Raw genomic sequence first — 22,484 nt, forward strand, 5'->3', positions numbered from 1 at the left:
AGCTTTGCAGTAAACAGCTGCCTACATTCTGTTAAAAAAAAAAAAACAATCATCCCCGAATAACCAAAAACTCCTTTCTTCCCCCCACCCCCCAAATATCCTGGGGGATTTTTTATTAGCTAACTAATATTTTTCAAGCTATAAAGCAACTTATCATTTCAATTCTAATCCCAAAATCACACACATTTGTAGATCACATCTACATTTGTGTTTAAAAATGTTTAGGAAGAAACCAATAAAGACAAAGGAGAAAAAAGTAGACGCCTGCAGAGTCTCCAAACGTTGTTGGCCACAAGTTTTAGTACATTCTCTGCTTTATAAACTCATTTTCTCAGGCAGAGAAGCAGCATTTTGAGCCATGGCATTCAGAGAAATCCCAGTTACCAGAGCAGTGGATGTGCCATTATTGTCTAACAGGTTAATGGAATCACTGGCAAAACCAAAACCAATGGACTGAAAACTGCTTGGAGAGAAAAAAAAGAACCAATTTAATGTGTAAGTCTGGAAAAGTTTCAACCACCACTCTATTTTTCCCTCTTTACACCCTGCAGCTACCCCTACACAGACACACTCAATGGACTGGAACAATTCTCCTTGGCTCCAGTGACTTTATAATTTGTCACAAGCTCCTCACGAGCTGCTGAGGAGACAGACTCTTCCTCATGCTGCCAAAACACTCCTCTGAAATATGGTTTGGTTTAATTGAAGTATAATTAATGCCTTGAATTTTAATTAGTTTTGCAGTGATCTGGAGATGAAAATATTCCTCTGCCAGAGTGACACATTCAATAGGAAATGGACATGCTTTGGATGAGTTCTCACTCTAGATCAAATTCAGGGATGAGTTCCTTTGGTTGAACAGGCAAAACCTGGGGGAAAGAGTAACCCACAAACTTTTCTGCCTGTCTGGATATAGATGTTGAAAATTAAATTAATTTATTCTATGCAAAAAGAAAGCTGAAATCTGTTTTCTGAATGCTAAAAGATACCTGAGATTTTCCCTTTTATCTAGAGATGTGACTTGGAAAAAAATATTTCATGGCTAACAGGGAAGGAATGTTGAGTGACACGCTGACATGAAAATATTTTTGCTAAATGTGCATGTGCTAAATTTTAATTCTGCTCTGGAAAGACTTGAAAAGAAAAAAAAAAAACCAACAAAATCCCTGCTGAAATAAATAAAATAAATACAGGGCAATTTTTCTTCAGAGCAGTGATTCCATGACAGGTTGCTCAGAAAATTGTGTGGAAATATTAGGTGTACTGATAATTTGTTTTCTGTCAAATGGGACGTGGTAAAGATTTGATTTAGTACTGCTGGCCAAAACTGAACGGGGGACAGAATACTGGAGCCAGGGGAAAAACAAACCAGTTCATCCAGTGCTTACAACTTCACCATCAGACACTCTGAGTTCACTCCTCTCTGAGCCTGTCAACTATTGCTCCTTTGGGAAAGGAAATCCCACACATTTCAAACACAGAAACACAATAAACTGAATAGAAAATCACAGAAAACAAAAAAATAAATTAATAAAAATAATCTGAGATCTCTCCAAGGCATCACCAGTTTTCTGCTGGAGCAGAAAAACTTTGAGTTTAATTTTCAGGTTCATTTCAGGTGCTCAGTCCTTTAGAAGACCATGAGAGGGGGATTTGGATGCACCAATTAATTCAGGGGTTTTTATTAGCTAAACTTCATGGCTCAAAATGTATTTTGAATATGGAAACATGGTATTTTTATCACTGGAAATGAATATGGAGCATATAAAGGATTTCTAAGGCAGTCTCCTTTGTACTAAATAAATGATCTAAAAAAAGATAAGCCATTGTTGCCACCACCTGCCTTCTTTCTTCTCCTACCTTTGTTTCCATTTATACCTTCTTGGGATTCCTTCCCTGACTCCCAGAGGAGCTCTTAACAATCAAACCCCAAATGAATTCAAACAGTGACTCCAAACATGAATTCCCCCAGGTTCAGAATGAAATACCAATATATGCCAAAAAGCCTTACACATTCAGAGAAGCAGAGCTGCAAACATATGCAGTAACATATGCCTTGAAATGAGCAGTGCACTTATTTTAAATATTGAAATGTTTTTAATTTTTGAAGACACAAAAACAGCTGAACCAGTAGCAGCATCATTAAAAATCTGGCAGTCAAAGTTTTCAAATGTTAAATATTAAAATGTCTTCAAATGCATCCACTATAGACCTAACATCACCCAGCAGTAATTGACATTTACCCCAGGTTACCTCCTGTCTTTAACAGGAGCTTTTCTGATAGGCATTGAATAAATGTATGGATTGCAAAAATAATTGCAATATCCTTGGGCATTTGCTTTAAAACATTAATTTATTCAAAGGATGAAATGCAAATGTTCCACCAAGACACAATCCACCTGCTTTAGTGTGCAAGGGGAAGGTTTTCCTCAGCTTTTTTCTCCTCCAGAAGCTGTTACTGCACCTGAACACCTCCCAGTGTCAGACATGGCCCAGCTCAGCAGGGAAACAGCAAAATTCCATCATCTTCCTCAAAACCAAGGAGCTGCCTGGTGAGGAATGGGACAAGTCCAGCTCCCCATGAGCACAGGAGTCAGCTCTGTGATCCTGATTCCATGGATGGAGTGCTGTGTGCAGGACAGGATTTTGCTCACCCCAATGCAGAGAGAAAGCTCTTTTCTCCATGGCAACCCCTGAGCTGCCTTTTCCTTTCCCTTTACTTTTTCTCTTTTCCTTTCCTTTCTCCTTTCCTTTCCCCTGTAGCTCTCCCAGCTGTGCCCTGGGTACGGATCCAGAGCTCCTGGAAGTGCTGCAGGAGCTGAAATAGTGAATTGGAAAGCACAAACCAGCTTTAGGGTTTCCATTCTACTTTACCCCACATGCATTACACATGAATTTGGCAGGTGTGCACTGGCTCTCATGGGACAGCAATTCCATGTTTTCCATGGATACTGGTGTGTGATAATCCTGTCTAAGACAAAAAGGAAGGCAAAGGAAGACAAGCTTAGCCTGGATTGTTGCCCTCCCTTGGCTCCCCAGCTGCCCAATGGAGCCAGGAGGATCCATAACTCCACTCTGCTAACAAGCACAAACAAAAAACTCCTATGGAATAACTTGGAGCTGGCAGGTGAGCCACTCCAGCAAACACCATGAAAATTATGCTGAAAAAGGGGAGAAACCAAACCCAGAGAGGCTGATCTGAGCAGTGTGGTTTGTAACATGCCAGCCCTGGCTCCTGGTTTGGCTGCTTTCCTCAGTGCCCTCCTGGGAGAGCAGGAGCTGCCCTGGCTCTGCTGCTGAGCCCCTCACTGGGAATGCCATGGGAGGGATGGAATGGATGGGAATGGATGGGAATGGATGGCAATGGATGGCAATGGATGGCAATGGATGGCAATGGATGGCAATGGATGGCAATGGATGGCAATGGATGGCAATGGATGGCAATGGATGGCAATGGATGGGAATGGATGGCAATGGATGGCAATGGATGGCAATGGATGGCAATGGATGGCAATGGATGGCAATGGATGGCAATGGATGGCAATGGATGGCCAGGGATGGCCAGGGATGGCAGGGATGGCCAGGGATGGCCAGGGATGGCCAGGGATGGCCAGGGATGGCCAGGGATGGCCAGGGATGGCCAGGGATGGCCAGGGATGGCCAGGGATGGCCAGGGATGGCCAGGGATGGCCAGGGATGGCCAGGGATGGAAGTGTTCCCTGGGAGCTCTGGCTCCAGGGCTGCTCCTGCCCAAATCCAGACCCCTCACAGCAGACTGGGGCTTCCAGCAGGCTCCAAATCCTGCACCATCAGAGGGGATTTGGCTCCTCTCCTCTGCTCTTGCCTTGGGGCTCTATCAAGTTCTATTTTCATGGTTTCCTCCAGAACACAATTGAAAAAAAGAAACCCCAAATCAACAAAACCTCTCCCCCCTCCCCCCCATTATCATTTTTCCTGCAGAAGGATCTAAAACTAAGTCAGCTACTTTGAACATATCTGCTCTTCAGTTACTCAGAGGAAATATTCCAATTTTTGCAAGGAGTGCTCATCACTAGGGTTTGTAGCCTCGATGTAGAATGAACTTCAAACAAATGAAATGTGAATTCCACCTGAAAGTGTTTAAAAATGTGAAATCCAATGAAATTTCCTGTCTCTTGCACTACTGCAATTCCTTCATATGAGAATCAATGTTGTGTTTGAGTTTCTGCTGAGCAGCCCCTGTTAAACTGTGTTTAACAGCACAGTTTCTGTTCATCCAGCAGGAATTCTGCAGCAATTCCTGCCTGGTGTCTCCTCTGCCCCAGTCTCAGCCACAGAGCACAGCCCTCTCTCAACCTTGTGCTAGGTTGGAAAGATAAATTCCCAATACCACTCCTCCACCCACAGATCACCCACAAAGTTACTTTAAAATATGGAAATTTTTAAATATAAACTTCTATGAAACTATGGGTCTTATGCATAGTGTATTAATACACACATTATATAATATAAATTAGACATATATATATATTTCAGCTTGTTAGGAGTAGAATAGAAAATTTCATGTCATGAGGGGTGTGGTATTTTGTTAAACAGCACCACATTTAGCTAGATAATGAGATAAATAGCAAAGAATTTGTGTGAATACAAAGTTAACCTTGTTCATTTCACCCCAGCAAAAGGAAAAAAAGTAATTCAAATAAAAAAAAAATATTTGCCTGTTGCCAGGAAGAAAATGTTATTGGAAGCTTTGATGCTTGTGGCAAATGGTATCAGTCACCATTAATTTGACTAAAACTGTCAGTTTTGCATTATTTGACAGGCATTTCTACTTGGGGCTTATTTTCTGAGAACGTTTTGACAAGTGTATCACAGCACAAGCTTTTCTAAACACAAAGCAAGAGTTTAGGGAGCAGTCAGAGAGCTGCAGAGCAGAGAGGTGTTTGAGTGAACTCCTCAGGAGTCTGGAGAGCAGAATGCCAAAACTGAGAGGAAAATTTCCCAGGCAATAACAAAAATACACACAGAAAGGTGTCCTCAAGTATTGCATGTGAGGGTATGAGCACAAAAAATGTACTTCATTCTACATTTTTAGAGTTTTGGGTGTGTTTTTTTTTGCTGGCCAGCACTGTGCTTGTTTGTGAATAAAAAAGGAAGAAGGAGAAGATGATAGTGAGGAGTGGAGATATTAAAGATGGGCTGGACTGAGGATGCTTCACTGCAACCAGCTGGCTGAGTGCACAAAGAGCACTGGGCAGGAGCAGCACTGTGGGGCTCTCAGAACATCTCCCAGGCCTTCTGGCACCCTGAGAGAGGGATCTGGGAGCTCTTCCTCAAGGACAAGCCCTTCCAGCCCCACCCAATTCTTCCTGAACTCCAGAACCAGATGCAATCACCACCCCTCAGACTGAAAATGTCTCTGCTCCCCAGAAAACACCCAATGGTTTAACCACAAATTCCCCACCAAGACTGAGTGAAAGGGAAAACTTTTCTCCCCCCTTTTCCCAGATCCTGCTGGTGTTGTCACTGGGGATCTCACTGGGGATCTCACTGGGGATCTCACTGGGGATCCCACCGGGGATCTCACCGGGGTTCTCACCGGTGCTCTCACTGGGGATCTCACCGGGGTTCTCACCGGGGTTCTCACCGGGGTTCTCACTGGTGCTCTCACTGGTGCTCTCACTGGTGCTCTCACCGGGGTTCTCACTGGTGCTCTCACTGGGGTTCTCACTGGTGCTCTCACCGGGGTTCTCACTGGTGCTCTCACCGGGGTTCTCACGTCCCAGGCTGTTTCTGGCAGCCCTGCTGAGCTGTGCCAGGGCAGAGCACCCCCTGGGCTCTGGGGGTGCCTTCAGCATTCAGCTCTGGGTGAGCTGGCAGCAGGCTCAGAGGCACAGCATCACAGAATGGGTTGCCACGGCAACATCCCTGCCTGCTGCCAAATTCTGGAGCTCAAGTTTAAAAGCTGATCTCAAACCAAGGTCCTTTTCCAAAACATCTCTAAGCTCTTATTTCAAAAAAAAAAAACCAAAAAACAAACGTGCCACCATGTTCCTCTCAAAAAAAAAAAAAAAAAAAAAAAAAAAGAAAGAAAGAAAGAAAGAAAAGAAAAAAAAAAGAAAAGAAAAAAAAAGACAAGACGGGAAAGACGGGAAAGACGGGAAAGACGGGAAAGACGGGAAAGACGGGAAAGACGGGAAAGACGGGAAAGACGGGAAAGACGGGAAAGACGGGAAAGACGGGAAAGACGGGAAAGACGGGAAAGACGGGAAAGACGGGAAAGACGGAAAGACGGGAAAGACGGGAAAGACGGGAAAAACGGGAAGACGGGAAAAACGGGAAAAACGGGAAAAACGGGAAAAACGGGAAAGACGGGAAAAACGGGAAAAACGGGAAAAACGGGAAAAAAGGAAACAGGAGGAGGAAAAAAAGAGGGAGGAAAAAAGAAAGAAAATTGAAAAAAAATAAAAAAAGGAGAAAAAGAGGAAAAGAGGAAAAAAGGAAAAAAAAAAAAAGAAAAAAAAAAGAAGAAAAAGAGGAAAAAGGAAAAAGGGAAAAAAAAAAAAAAAAGAAGAAAGCAATCCATCCCACATGGGAGAAGGCAGTCCTTGCTCTGCCATTTTCTTCCAGAGCTGTTACTCCAGCTCTTCTGACCTCAGTATTGGCTTCTCTTCTACTAAAATTCTACATTTCCACTACGAATCTGCCTGGTTTAAAATCAAGCATGCAATATTTATATCCTCCTAGTCAAGCAGGCAGAAGATAGGAATGGCATTTCTGAGGCAGGCAGCAGAGTTGAAAAGGCAGCTCTGTAACTGTGGCTTTTCAAAAGCACCTTTGGTCCCTCCCTCTGCCCTGGGAGCCTCAGCAGAACTCAAACCAGAAGTTTCCCAATTACTAATATTTGGCCCGGGAAGTTCTGAGCAGGAGAAATAGTTGCCCTAATTTTATGAAATTTAGGGCAGTGTGAAAACACCCTGGACCTATCAAACAGGTTTTATTAATACAGCAGGTAATGCAGAAAGGAGTTAAAATTATAGTGGAGCTTGAATGTCATTCACAAACTGCAGAGATGGCACAATTTTATCATTATATTCCAATCCTTAGAGCTTTTGAATTTGGGTTTCCAGTTCCCAGCTCGAAGTTCTCAATATATTTAAACTACATTACAATCAAAAAAACCCCAACAATCTGCATTAACTCAAACATCCTATTACATCTGAGAGAATGCCAGGAAATACAATATATAAAGGTTTTTCCCCCAAGGAATGTCAATCTCTTTCCACTCAGACTTCAAAAAGCACCCACACTTAGAACCAGCTAAAAATGAGAGATGCAGCTGAACAGTCACTGACACTTGAGATAAGAAATGTCCTCAGCATCTTCAAAAGCCTCTCAGTGAGTGAGGGACATTTCTGTGGCTCCTTCCCAGTGTTCCCTGTCAGGCAAATGCAGCAATCCCTGTGGCAGCTGGCAGGGCAGCAGCAGAGCAGAATTCCAGAGCAGAATTCCCATCTCCCTTTCCAGGGGGGACCTGCCTGGCTCTCACCTTGCACTGCTCAGCACATCCTCCAGCACACACCTGCACTGTTGGTGTGAATTCCATTTAGTTACTCCATGGATGGTGAAATCCCAGGAAAGAGGAGGAAGGTGCCCTGAGCAATTTCATGCTGGGGTAAATAAAGATTTCCCCCGAAGTTTGAGATCACTGAGGTCTCTTTGCTACAACAGCAACGTAATGGGGGAAAAATCCAGCAGCACATCAGGTCTGGCTGATTCCTGCATGAGTTACAACTCAGATTGCCTGACAAAGTATTTTAAACAAGGATCAGGACATAATACCTCATTCCAGGTGCTTCATTATCCAAATAACATCAGCCAAGAGCAGAAGAATTGCTTTGCCTCCTCTCCTTCTGCACTGAGTGCGTGCATTATTATTGTCTGTACTTCCCTAAAGCAAACAACCTCCTTCCCTGGCTATTAAAAAGTCTTTTAAAGTCCCTGAATCACAACCCTCCCTGCTCTCTGCTTCACACAGGGCTCCTGTTTGTACTTCCTATAATTCTGTGTCTGCACATCTGCAAATGTGCTTATTGTGAGCAGATTTTAGCAACACTCCGGGGTCCTCGGGGGAAAGTTCAAGGATAATGCTCCTCACACAGCAGCAGCACAACAGAGAGCTTTTAAAGACACATTGTTTGCAGTGATTTAAAGAAACCAGCCTGTCTTTAAGAGCTCTGTAAATACTTCAGGCTCTCATAAATCCCAGTGACAGAGTGCTGCTCACAGGTTCCACTGGTCACTGGCAGATTTTGAGCCTGTAAAAATAAGGATGAAATGTCTTTGGGACTTTTGGCTCTGCCACCTGTGGCTTCCCTGCTCCATCCCTCCCCCTTTTCCCATCTGTGGTGGTTTTTCAGGACCTTGGGGGAAGAGTTTGTGTCTGGCTTTGCCCTGGGATGCTCAGAACCAGGGAAGTTTAAGAGATAAACAGGGCAAAGTCAGTTATTGGCACCTCTCCTCTCCCAGCAGCTCTTACATCCTCGAGAAAGTTTTATATTGCAGCACACCACATTAAAAAAAACAATCCCAAGAGTGAGTGCACACTGCCATGGTTTAGCAGACTGGAAATAGGCAGCAAAAGTGGTGAAGTTATGCCAAATTTTCCAAAGATAGTGAGAGTTAGGCTTGAAATTTCCTTGTTTTAGGAAATTGGGTAACTACATGCAGGCTCCTTTTTGGTCTCTGTGCAGGTTCAGGGTGGATATTAGGGAAAAAGTTCTTCCCCCAGAGGGTGCTGGGCACCCAGAGCTGCCAGAGCTCCAGGAGGGTTTGGGTATCCAGGGCAGGGGATGGCTGGGGGTCTGTGCAGGGCAGGGCTGGGACTGGATGCTCCTGGTGGGGCCCTTCCAATGAGGATATTCCATTATTCCAAGAAAAAGTCCTAGAAGATAATCTGGGGTTCAAGAAAAACGTGCCTGCAGTGAAATTCAAGAAATGAATTCCACAGAAGAGATCAGTAGAAATGTTGCCAGTTTCATTCTCAGATTTAGGACCCAAAATCTCTCCATCCTATCCCAGAACAGAACTAAAATTGAGGTGGTTTTGAAAATTCTCCCATGACTGAAGCAAACATCTGCCAACATCTCACTGATAATACATAGCAATGACATCTATCTATCTATATAAAAGATACATAAATATGATTATCTAAAGATATATTAAATTATATAATAATTAATAATTATATATAAAGATAATAAACAGTATCTACAATATTATATAATACATATAATTATATATAATATAAATAATGATATATAATATCAATATTTATATTATATATAATTATATAATCATAAATAAAAGTAATAATTTTATATAAAATATTATATTTTTATAGATATAATTTATATAATATTTATATATCTATAAAATAAATTATACACAGTGCAAGTGCTGCAGAGAGACACATTTCCAAAAGGAAACAAGCATCTTCCAGCTTTGGAGATTCTGTGTTACAAGTTTAACAAGAAAGTAGATTTTGGGAGGTTTTTTTAGTACATACACAAAAATATGCCCATTTTATTTCGGTGGTCTTGATCTCAAGACAATAAAAATGCATCACAGAACCACCTATCTATCCCTAATATATTTATTATCTGAATTATCCAGCTAGAGTTATTCTCTACAAAAACACAAATCTCTATTCTCTATGAAAACACCAAACCTTTGAGTTTCTGCTCTCTCCCAGCTCAGAGTGACTTTAAATCAGGCTTTTTTACAGAACTGAGTTTTCCTCTGGCATCAGCCATTTCTCAGAGCACCCCCCAGCCTGGCAGGCTGCACAGCATTCTGCCTTCTCACTGAACACTTGTGGTTTTTATCAGGATAGAGATTTACCCAGAGGAATTAACTGGCAGCAAGATGTCCTGAAATACAAAGTCTATGAGGCAAAGGAGAGGGATGCACAATCCCTTCAGTACCTTCTTTTAAGAACAAAACACAAGTAGCACAACAGTTGCACCAAATTCTTCTGGTCCATGGCAATATTTTCCAGTAAATCAAAATTCCTGCCCTGAAACCTCTCCACTGAAGTCACCCTTGCCACGATCAGGGTGTGCTGATGAGACAGAAATATTGCATTTGTCTTTTTTTTTTTTTGAGGATTATTCTGCTCAGGGCTGTGTCCTGCCTGGGAATGGAGATTGTGGCCTGTGGCTCTGGGTTGGAGCAAGGACATTCCTTGGAACAGTCAGGATATTTTCTGTCCCAGTGTATTTCCATCTGGGTGACTCACAGAAGGACATGGACAAGGCTCAGGCCAAATTAATTATGGAGGTAATCAGCTCTCTGGTCTCTGCTTTAAAAAGAGAAGGGCCACAAAGAGCATAAAGTTAATTTATACGTGGCAAAGCAAAGATAGGGGAATATTGCTTTTCTGAGAAATCATTTAAAGATTTCTGAAGAGGCTCCCAGAGCTTTGGATCAAAGATAATGAAAAAACACCCAGAACATATTCTCATTATAACTTCTAGACCAATACCCTGACATTTTCATCAGAAAAATCCCAATTTTTCAACAGATTGCTTTTGCTTACTAGGAATTGAATTCTTTCTTATCTCTGGCTGCACACCCTCACAGACCTGATTTGGTACAGGGAGACAAGTGAGACACTGAAATCTACCTCAAATACTTCAAAATATCAGGGAGCATCTCATTACCTTGACTTTTATGGCTGCTCAAACAGAGCAAACCGTCTGTAGTTGTTGAATACGAGATTATTTCTATTTCTCTCCCCCCAAAAATGCTTCCACAAGTGTAAGTAATGAAAGCTGTGCCCAAAAGTAGCCAAGGAAGCCCTTCCAGTTCTGCAGCACAGCTTCAGTAGCACAAATAATCACCTGAAACTGGGCATTTCTGACGATTTAATTTACTATACAACATTTGCAAGCTGACAGCCTGTGCCACGGAATTAAGAAAGAGATTCCTGGCAAGATTTATGTGTTGGGGAGAACCCACTGGAACTTGATAGGTTTTTGAAAGGACTGAAGAATTGAACAAACTTAATGACTCTGCTGGTGGATCATAAAAAAAAAAAAAAAAAAACTTCTTCGGGAAATTGTAAGTTTTAAAATTATTTTTAAGTTTTAAAAACCATCAATTCAGAGAATTCCAAATACAAAATGCCATTGTTTGCATTAGGTGAGCATTGGAAGTTTATAATACAACACAGGAATTTCCACCTGGCTGTGTTCATATCCCACTGCTAAATTACAAAAGTAGGAAATGTGCTTTCAGCCCAGGGGTAAATAATGTAGGAAAAATAGCAAAACTGGCTTTGAGGAAAATCAGGAAGAGAGAGAAAATATAGAATCAAATATTAATAATATTATTAAAGCCTCAAGCTAAAGCAAAATAAATTAAGGCAAGGCTTTAGTCATGCTATGGAATTCAGCACTGAACTCATTATAGGAATGAGAGCACAACCAAGGAAAAAAAGAAGAGAGTTTGGTTTGGAGTTAGAGAAAGGGGCTCTGCTCATCCAAAAGCTGTTTTTCTTGCAGGGAAATGGATGATCTATTTCAGGTACTTTAAAGCTTACCAAAGAGGACATCACCTAAGGACAGTTTAGCACTGACCTGGCCCATGTGCACAAGATCTTCCCATTTGCAGATTATCTCATTAAAAATGGAGATGGCAGCTCTGATCCATTTTACACCATTTTACACTGCTGGCATTAATTTAAATAGGCTCCAACAAACACAGAAACAAAAGAAGAAAAAATTCTAACCTTCTTTTCCATCTCTCCTTCTCAGAGTGTGGTTCTTTAATCCTTGGGCTGAAAGGGTTCCAAACCTGTGCCTTGCAGCCCCTCTGGCAGGGCCCAGGCAGCATTTCAGGCATTTCACTCCCAGCAGGCAGAGCCTGTTTGCCTGGTGACATTCTCAGGTGCCACACACACCACGCTCAGTGCTTTGTAGAGTTTTCATTGTGCCTTTCATCCCTCTCTGAGGGGCTCAGCTGGGCTGTGCCCTGCACTGCAAAACACTCCCTGGCTGCTGGGGGCTGATTCACAAAACCTGAGCTGGGCTGAGGACCAGCAGCTGTTGAGGAGCACCATTAAAGTTTGTAAAGACTGGTGAAAACCTTTCATTCTGCCTCATTCCCCCTTTGCATTTTTGTACTGCTGACACATATCAGCATCACAGTGAATGATGTCCTGAAGAAGGGGACACAGGGCAAAGCCTCCCCTTAAACCACAGCAGCACTGTTAGTTCCTGCATGCTGAGAATTCAAATGCTGTGTTTGTTCTAAATTCACACTTCTTTTCCTCTTCAGACACAGCCAGGCAAGGGGGCTGCCCTTTGGTTTTTTTGCTATTAAATCCCCTGCCACGTGTGGCTTTTTGTGCCTCAGCCCTCAGTCCTGCAAAGCTGATTTGTGCAGCCAGATCCATGAGTCACCTACGTGCTGGCACTGACACAGAAAGTTTTGTGCAGAGTTAATCAAAATATTGACCAAAATAAGATAGTTAAGGTGGAGGATTCTCTGCTTTTGAGCTAGGTGAAAAGGCAGCTGGAATTCTGCAAGTTGTGTGAGGAAGAATAGAGTTACTGTCGTGGTATTTAAAAAGCCAGGCAGAATATTCTTCTCTTGTTTGCTAAAGCTTCTTGGATTTGACCAGGTTGGTGAAAAGCAGGTTATTAAAGATCCTGATTACATAAATGATGTGAATCACACCACAGATTTTTGGAATTTCAGTATTGTTTCCTTTTGAAGGTAAAAGATGTGTTATTTTCCAGAGGGCTGGATGTCCTGGAAATGCAGCAAAGCCTTTGCTGGGTGAGAGTGAGAGGTCTGCAAGGCAGAATGATTAGACTGTCAGCCACAAGAACAATGAGCTGTGTTCCAGAGCACAGAAAGCAATTTCAGAGGGAAAAGCCACCTCAGTGGAGCAGCAAGAAGCAGTTATTAAGTAAGGAGAGGCAAATAGCTTTTCTTTTCCCACTGCTTTCCCTCATACCATTTTCATTAACACTGCACATAAAATTATGAAATAAAGCACTAATACAATCAACTGCTGGCAGTGATTAAAAAGCAATCCCCTGTCCAAGGCTATTCTGCATGTTTCCATGGTTAGCTGCATTGAGTGGTTCAGAGCAGTGGAATTTGGGAGTTATATTTTTCCTGTAATCACTAATTCCACATTAACTCCACCACATTTGCAGGCTTAGTTCTTTAAAGACAACTGTATTTTACATGAAAATGGTGATGGCATCCAATATCCATGAATGTTCAAGAAAGTGGTGAACCATCAGGAACTCACTAACAAGTGTATTAGCAGGAACTTAATTTAGGAAATTAATGCCTCACACTGTCAATCCAACTGTGCCAAACAACTCAGTATGTGTTCTAAAGTAAAGGCAAAGTTCTTTATAAGCCCTGGTGTGCAAATTGAGACCTCAAAATGATTGGATGCAAACAGCCTTTTGAATTGACACTGTCAGTCAGGAGCATCTCCCTCATTTGTGACATATGCTGAGCTATATTAGCTGGATATAACCAATTTATTTCAGCAGAAGCCTAATTTCAGGAGGCTTGCTACCCTTAATTTCTGCTGAAACAGTTTCCTGGTAGTGTACTTGCAACATGATTTAATTTATTACAGCAGAGCTGTCCTTGCTATAGAATTTCTACAGTTAATGTATGCAGCTGCAAGTATTTTCCTTAATCAAAGAGAAAAGAGCCACTTTCCTTTGCCAGATCTCACCAGAGCACAAGCACCCAGCAGGGATGGGGATTTCTGTCCTGCACTGATTCCTGCAGATCACCAGAGGACCTTTCAGGAAATGGTGCCACTCGACATTTTCACCAGGAATTCCTGCTGCCCAGCCAGGCAGGGCTGAGCAGCTGCACCCAAACACCCCAAACTGAGTGGGAAACTGAAAATGCACATAAAGCTTCTGTCTGCAGCTTTTATCTCTGCCAAACCAACAGGAGCTCCTGTCACATCACTGGGGTTTGGGGTGCCACAAATCAAAGCTCAGGTGCAAGATGAAGAGATGAGGAGCTGTATCAAATAAGATTGCTGGTGAAGTTCTGAAAAAAATTAAACCAGCATAATCTCCACTAAAAAAGAGGTGATATTCTCAATCACACCCCTGTCCTAGGCCATAACTGGATTTTTCAGCCATTTTATGCTAAATAGTCAGATTTAACATGCTGGTTTCTGTCCTTCTGTTTCTCTTCAGCAGGCTGTGCATCTCTGGCCCTTTGGGAATCTGTCATTAACAGGCTTTGTCTCAGAATGTTAGATTCAGTAATCTGTGTTTTCAGAGGTTTCACGCCACCCCTCTCTCCCTGAAATTTGCTATCACTTGCAAATATAATCACTATGTTGTTCAGTACCATTTTATTATTAATAAATAGATATGGAGAGAAAACCTATTCAATTTTCCTATCAACTCCCAGATTTCACCTTATGCTGCAGTACTTACATGTACATCTCTTTCTTCCCCCAGAAAATAGGAAAACACTGAAAATTCCTTACACACCAAAATAGAAATGCTGAGTCTCTCTACTCTAAAAACTGCAAACATGGAAGAACCAAAGATTATTTTTGCATGAGAAGGATAGGACTTGAGTGCTTTAAAAGTAGTTCTGTATTTTTGTATTCCAGGCCAGTATCACACAGTGAAAGTGCAGCCTCAAGGTGTTTTGGCAGCTGACAGCAGCTAGAGCCAGGCTGAACAACAAAAACATTGTGGTGTGAATCTGTATGGCTTCTTGTCAAAGTCCAAATTGAGTTATTGTGTGCTTTTCCAGGCCACATGAGCAGAGCAGAGGTGTCAGGATGCTGGAGACAGGTTGCTGACAAGGATATTGGTTCACAGCACTTTTGCAGATGAGCTTTGACTATGATGCTTTAGAACATGTGATTTTAAAAATTATCCTGTCCCCTGCATTCTTGTGGAATCACAAAGGAGAGATAAACCTCTGGGAAAACGGGTAGGAAAAGTGATGACAATTGGGAAGGAAAGTGAAGGTTGATGGATTATTATGTTGCCAAAGCCCAGCAGTGGGAGCCTCAGCTTGTAAGAAATGACACTGTTCCCTGTTTGCTGCAAAGGCAAAGCAGCTGCTGCTCCAGAACTCCTCTTTGCACCCTCACAGAGACCAAATCCCAGCTGGAGGGAGCTGGGCTGTGTGCCTGAGCTGCAGTCACTGTGTGCACCTCAGAGAAGCCATTCAGGAGCAAGACACCAAACAATTGTCTCAGACCTCTCCAGAACCTGCCCCAGGCTGCTGATTTTCCCAGGAATAACTGAAGAGCTCTCCAAGCCCTGAAAGCAGGGATTCAGGGGAGATGCAGGACTATGTATTTTAAGAGGCTTTATTGACATACAGCACCTTCCACGAGCCTCAGAACACATTTGTGAGATTAAAACCTGAACCCTCCAAAGAACCATTGCATTCTGCAGTGCACAGAAATACAGCTGCCTCCAGGATCCCCCTCTCCTGCAATTAAAGGTGCCATTTAATACTTCCATAGAGAGAATGAACAAGAGTCACATTAAAAAAACTTCCCAGAGAAGACTGACCTTGGGCACAAGTCCTTGTTCTGCCAAGGCTTTGGGATGGCAAATGACACAGAGCTGCACTGACAAGTGTCAAATGCACGCACTGGCCCTGGCTGAAGGTCTGCCAGATCCTTTCCACGTTCCTTCACATCCAACAGGGATCACTGGGGGTTAAATGGGGCTTGTTGGTATCACTGAGTGGGCAGAAAATTCCAGAATTTTCTGCAAGAACCTGACTACTGTGATCCTTTCACATTTGTGGAATGTAAGCCATCCTGTGCTTGTTTGATCCATCTGCTTTGTGTAATAAATACAAGTTGCAGCTACAATTCTACTACTTACTGGTAGCAATTTACTAGTGGTTACTAAGTAAGCAGCTTTAATAAATACTGCCCCACCAGCACGAGAAAGATGTGAGAAACTGCAGAGAGTTTACAGGAATAAAACTCAGTACAAATAATTTTTTATATGTCTTTGCATCAATACACATTTTTTCCATTCTTTCACATCTTGTTCTTGACTTGTGACAAGTGTTTCAAGTGGTGAGTTTGAGGTTTAATTTTGCATCACTTTCAAGCCCTTGTCCATGGGAGACCCTTCTGAACATTTGCTATTTCTTATTCCACTCCAATTTTCTGGTTCCATTTTGAGGGTGACAGCACTGCCAGTGTGTTTCAGATCTTAGTCAGACTTACTCATCCCAGGCTCATGTCTTACATGTTTTTCCCTTGGATCTTGTGGGAATGCTGTGATTTTTATCCGATTTTGGCACAGGGCTTTGGAGGTGGGTTGCAATCTGTAGGATAGCTCCCAGTTATTTGAGGAAGCAATTGTGTTTAAATGTGTCAACACCTTCTCCAAAGTGGATCATCTCTGCTGCCTCCTTGAGTGGGGAGCACGGGAAGCCACTGACTGTCTTGAACTGATCTGAGTCTGTGGCATTAAAAGTTTTCTTTGAGAAGAAAGCAGGAGCTTTCCTGCAGATTTTAAACAGAGCTGTTTGTTTTGGGTTTTGTCCTGCTGCCTTCCCCTCAGCTCTGACTCCTGAACGCTGCTGCTGTGCTATGCAGATGTTTCCTGGCCGATCTCTTGCACAAAGGATGGGCCAGTGGGAGTTCTTTTTAGCACTATTTTTCAAAACAGGGTAATAAAACTCTTCAGCTCCTTGTTCTGTGTGTCTGTCCTGGTCTGCAGTGGAAGTGCTGAGCACACAAAGAGTGCAGACCCTGTGGAGCACAGCTTGGGCACAGAGGGAACAGGTTTTAAATAGGGCTTGGTTCAGTTAGCAACAATCTGTGCACGTGTGAAACTTATTTTGCTGTTCCCCCAATGCAAACTCTGCAAACAATATTGATACGAGTAATTAACTTGACTTTCTAAATAATGTAATACCAAAATAGACAAAAAATGTCTTCAAAAATATGAGAAAACATTCTTCCCTTTTTGTGCTTTTTGACTGTCTCATCCAGCCTGTGCAGATTTCCCCCTATTTGACTCAGTTACCTGGCACTGAAGAACTCTGCTCCAAAGCTGTCCTTGACTTTTATAAAAAATTCCATTTTTTAATGGTCTGTCTCATATCCAGCAAAGAGCTCCTTTATCAGCTCTTGCTACTAACCTGGTCCTTGCAATACTCCTGGCTTCAGACTCCACAAGAGGTATTTTTCTGGGATTATTTTACAAGAAAGGTGGATGATTCCTCTTTTTATTACCCTTGTCTAGGTTTGTTGGCTCAGAGAGATATTTTTTCTAGCAGGTTCTCCATACATGCACTGTGCTATCAGGCTCAGGGCAAAAAGAAAAAGAAAAAATAGTAATTTTCTGTGTCTCTATTGGGAAGGGAATAAACATTCCACAACTGCATGGATATATTCCTCTTGCTTCAATTTTCAAAGAAATTACTGAGTTATTAACTGAAAAATGCAGACATTTTGAAATGCAGCACAAAACCCCTTTCTGTTAAGAGCTTTGGTGGCAGAGGAATTTAGGAGGCAGCTGTAGCTAAAAGTCATTTTTGAAGCCTATTTAAAACATGATTTGTGACAAAATTATCCATTTTTTTGCAGATAGATTATGACCAAAGTACTTTTATAATTTCCTAAATCGAGCAGTGTATTCACACATGTAATCCTAAAATGATTACAAAAACCTATTTCGATTCTTAATACATATCACTCAAATTCAAGTTCAACATGCTTACACAAACCTTTAAAAACCATTCCCAGTTTCCTGCTGGGGGCCAGTCTCCCATCAAATTTCATGTGTTTTCCTAATGGGGGCACAGACCTCTCTCCAAATCTTGTGTGCACTGGATGGATGGAGTGTTTTTTGTGGATAATGAGTTCCTTTTCCTCCAAGTGCTGGCGAGCCTCCCCAGGGAGGAGCAGCTGGCCACGCTCAGCCCTGCAGGCAGGGATGCTCTGCTGCAGGGCTGCAGGGCAGATTTCTGGAGATGGATTTGTTCCTGACAGCTGACAGCCACATGGATTGTACTTGGCTCCACCACAGCCACGAGATAAAGACATCAAAGAGTCCCTGGCATGTCACACGGGCACAGAACAGCTCGGGAGGGAGCTCTGGAGCTCCTCCAGGCTGATCCTCTCAGAGCAAGCCCAGGTGGAGCAGTGACACAGATCCACCTGGCATCAGAGAATCCCACTCTGCTTTGGGTTGGAGGGACCTTAAAGCCCATCCAGGGTCACCCCTGCCATGGCAGGGACACCTTCCACTGTCCTGGGGTGCTCCAAGCCCTTCCAGCCTGCCCTGGGACACATCCAGGGATCCAGGGGCGGCCCCAGCTGCTCTGGCACCTGTGCCAGGGCCTGCCCACCCTCAGTGGGTCTCACTTTCCCTGAGGAAGATGCCACAGCCTCTCTTGGGAGCCTCCTCCAACTCCCTGATCACCCTCACAGGCAGAAAGCTTTTCTGACATCTCCTCAGCTTCTGCCATGGCCCAGCCCGTGCCTGCTGTGCCCAGGGCTGCCCATGGCTCCTCTGGCACAGCCTGATCCTCTCTGCTCTCCCACCAGGTACCTGCAGGCAGCACGAAAATGCCCCTGAGCCTTTTCTTCATAAGGCTGAGCACCTCCTGCTGCAGCTGCCTCCCCTCATCCAGCAGATGCTCCACCTGCCTGAGCCTCTTGGTGGCCCTGGCTGGTCCTAGAAAATCCTGTTCCTTGGAGATTTCCAGCCATGAGGGGAAATAATAATTCTGTTACGGGGTTATTCATCTAAATGAGACCAAGGGCCTTAAATTAGGGCTAGTAACAACAGAAAAATCTTATATCTTGTCTCTTTTCTCATTTAGAAGGTTGAACCCAATCAGAGATGCTCCTAAAAGTATGTGAGAGATTCAAAAAGAAATCACCCAGAAGTAAACACTCCTTGCATTCAGGTTCAAGAGAACTAATTTTCTCACCAGAAGATGAATGAAAATGGTGAAAAGCAGGTCCATGGCATAAAGCTCCTCCAGGGTTATACATATATGTGCCACACTTCCAGTCATTTCAGGCCTGAAATTTTGGGTTATCAAATCACTTTTGCTGGCCTGGTACAGCACACTGAAATTTTAGCCAGAACACTAACAAGCTCTGTAAAAAAAATAATCTCCTTATGCCCCACGTGAAACATATGCTGTGCTGACTCAAGCTGAATTTCTGAGCAAGATGGTCTCTTCAGCAAATGTCCAGTTGGACTATTTTAATTTTAGCTAAATTCACTACATCTGAAACCTGTACTGAGCTGGCAGGAACAGGAGCAATTCACAAGCAGAAGTGCTGCTTGTACATTCCCCAGTAAAAGGCAAGGAAAAGGATTTTGATGATATCTCAGAGCAAGGGATGACTTCAGCACAAGGGATTTAGGGGAAGAAAACCGACAGAAGCTTTGTGAGGTGGTGGAAAAATATGGATTAAACGTATCAGAGCTGTTGCTAAGAGGAGCTGAGAGAGGTGCTGAGATAGCTCAGTGACCTGATTAAAGAGCAGCAAGAAACCGTGTTCTTGTCCACCTCTACAAGATTTCATCATAAATTATTTCATTAACTTGGTGTACAGAGACTCCCTCCCTGAAATAGATGTCAAATTGCCATGTAGGCAATCCTCAGGAATATACAGAGGTACCACTGAGTCTCATTACTTGTGTGAAATTGAAAAGAAAAACATCCTTAGGTGTGCAGGCTGAAACTGAGAAGTCAAGAAACATCATATTGAATATATGTTTCAATACTGAAGCATTACACTGATAATTTAATATTAAATATTAGATATGTGTAATGCAAGGAAAAAAATGCCTGAAACACTTGGGTCTTTGGAAAGTTTTGGATTGCTGTAAAAGGTCATCAAAAAAGTGTGAAAACATCTTAAACTGACTTCTGGATATACAATAACCTCTCCTGCTCAATGCCCAGCCTTTTCACTGTCTATAAATCGTTTAATATCCCTGAAGTTTGGTAGCAGCTCCTTTATTAGCTCATACCCTCAACAAGCTTGACTTGAACCCCCTTATTAAATGCACTTTAAGGCCTTTTTGCATCTTCTTCTTCTTAACATAATTTACTAGAAGTTGAATAAGTTTTCTAGCTTCTCTCTATTCCTAGAACATCTCAAAGGAAATCTTGTTAATGTACATTTAACTGCCACAGCTCAGCCCAATGTTCTCTATAGCAACAAATATGCATTGGCTGCATCTGTCAAATCTTCCCTCAGCTCCTTCCTTTCTGCCTTTTATGGCCAAGCCTTTCACACAGGTTTTCTTTTGTACAAAGCCTTTCCCTCTCTGGATCTAGATGGGAAAAGATCTTTCAATTATTTTGATGAGTTCTTCACTCCTCCTGTAATTTCTCTCACGTGCATCCAGCCCATGATGCTGCACATGCTTTGCTTGAGTACCATGAGTAGGACAGGAGCAGGAGAGCCCAGCATAAAAACTGCAAATTCCTTGGTTCTATCCTCTCATTTTGCTTTTTCTTCTTCTTTTGGTTTTTGTAAACTCTACTTTACATTTCCTCGCTTGTATTATATGAAGTCCGAAACAATAAAAAGCAGATTTTATTTGAATGTTCAATGTCCCATCATAGAATTTTGGTAAGAAAAGGAAGAAAACTCACAGAAAAACAGAGAAAAATGAAATTAATGTCAGAAGGTCTGAGAGGAGAGGTGTGTTAGAGAGGGGTCCTCTCTGAATCGTGCTCTGCTGACTTTGTGTTAGAGCTTTCTCCATTTCTGCACTCTGCTTGCAGTTGGATCGACCATCAGTAGCCAGCCTGGGAGAATATAACATTAAAAAAAATCCAGTCCATTAATTTCTTTTCAATTTGCACATGAAAACATTCTGTGTGCACTATTTCAAACCACCCAGGGCACAGTTCTCACAGCCCTGCCTGGTAACCAGGGGATGGGAACGAAAACCTCTCCCCGTTCAATCTGCTGAGAAGGCGATACGGCGCAAAAGAAAGAAAAGAAAGGTGTTTTCAAAAAACCCCCACGAGCGTTTCACTGTCCGTGAGAAATCAAGAGCAGGATGGGAAAGGCTGTTTGCACAGGCACCTAGCCAGGAAACTGTGCTTGCCACAGATCCAGTCATTCCGGGAGCACATCTCCGATTTTCCTGAGCTCCCTCCCTCTCCTCTCCTCTCCTCTCCTAGCCCTGCAATTAGATGGAGAAACCCATCCGGAGGAGAGAGAGCACAGCCAGCCCTGCAGCATGCATCCAAAGGCTGCCTCTCCTTTAGGTAAGTGCTACCACACCGAGGCCATTTGGAGGAATTTTACACAGCCAGACAAACAAACGCAGCCCCCTAAGGAGCTGCAGGAGAGTTTCGCAGCGAATCGCCACCAAAAACCCTGCTGGAAGCATCCCCTCTACATCTCCCGGGAAAAGCAGCATTGCTGATTAGCAGGCTCGATGGAGAACGCCGTGAGATAGATGGAAAGTCTTGTCACTTTATTTGTGCGTGCTTCCCTGCATCTTAAGTGGCAGCTCGGGCTCCCTGAGGATCATGTGAGGCTGGGTTATAAATGGGGAGCCGCGCTGTGGAGCTGCGAGTGTGTAAGCCTGGCAGCTGGGGAGTGTTATGGTTGCTGCTTTCCTGTGCTAAGCTGATTTACTTGTTTAAGGTCTGACCTCATCATCCTGTCAGTATGGATTCCCACCTATACAGCTAACAGCAGCTCAGCATCGCCTGCGAGAGCTCGCGGTGCATTCATCACAAGAGAGGGAGAGAGCTACCGCTATTTGTTCTTCTATTGCCTTTCCTTAAGAAGAGGAGTTGAAACAGAAGAGATAACAAAGAATCCATTTCCTTCCTGAAAGAATAGGCTTTTGGCTTTTGGCTTTTTTTTTTTCCCTCTCTGAAAACAAACCAAACCATGTCAGTGTCTGGAAAGAAAGAGTTTGATGTGAAGCAGATCCTGAGGCTGCGCTGGAGGTGGTTCAGCCACCCCTCGCAGGGCTCCGCCGGCTCCGGGGGCTGCCACCAGCAGGAAGGGTACGAGCACAGGGGCACCCCGGTGCAGAACAGGTTGAAGAGCCACTCTCGGGACAGAAATGGGCTGAAGAAGAACAGCAGCCCCGTGCACCACAACATCCTGGCCCCCGTGCCCGGGCCGACGCCGGGGCACCACCGCTCCATCCACAGCTGGCACCAGCAGAGCCTCATCGAGCAGCTGCGCTCCAGCGAGGACAGCCCCAAAAACAGCGCCCAGGAAAACTCTGGCAAAGAAGAGTCAAGTAAAACCACGCAGGAGCTGCAGATGATCACAGAGCAAAATGCAGATGAATCTGCAGAGAGGTAGGAGTTTTGAAGTCTGCGCTTGGAAAGGCAGGCTTGTATCCGAGTTATTCCCTAAAACTGTCTTTGTTTTCAGCCAGAGTTCCTTACTGCATTAATCTCACTTTATGTCTGTGCACACCCACACTCAG

The 22,484-nt window shown here is 43.3% G+C and overlaps 1 protein-coding gene across 2 annotated transcripts in view; it reads left to right on the forward strand.

Moving 5' to 3' along the window:
* Window positions 1-22,484, forward strand: part of KLHL4 (kelch like family member 4) — a 76,361-nt gene that overhangs the window by 16,297 nt on the left and 37,580 nt on the right. The window contains exon 1 of one of the 2 annotated variants that reach the window (XM_009090432.4): window positions 21,256-22,353. The exons of the other annotated variant lie outside the window; for it this stretch is intronic. Coding sequence (XP_009088680.1) covers window positions 21,932-22,353 — 422 coding nt within the window. The 5' untranslated portion in view covers window positions 21,256-21,931. Of the gene's footprint in view, window positions 1-21,255; window positions 22,354-22,484 lie in introns of those variants that run through there. 2 annotated transcript variants of the gene reach the window in all.

The sequence above is a fragment of the Serinus canaria genome, chromosome 4A (genome assembly GCF_022539315.1).
Source record: "Serinus canaria isolate serCan28SL12 chromosome 4A, serCan2020, whole genome shotgun sequence".
Taxonomy (NCBI): domain Eukaryota; kingdom Metazoa; phylum Chordata; class Aves; order Passeriformes; family Fringillidae; genus Serinus; species Serinus canaria.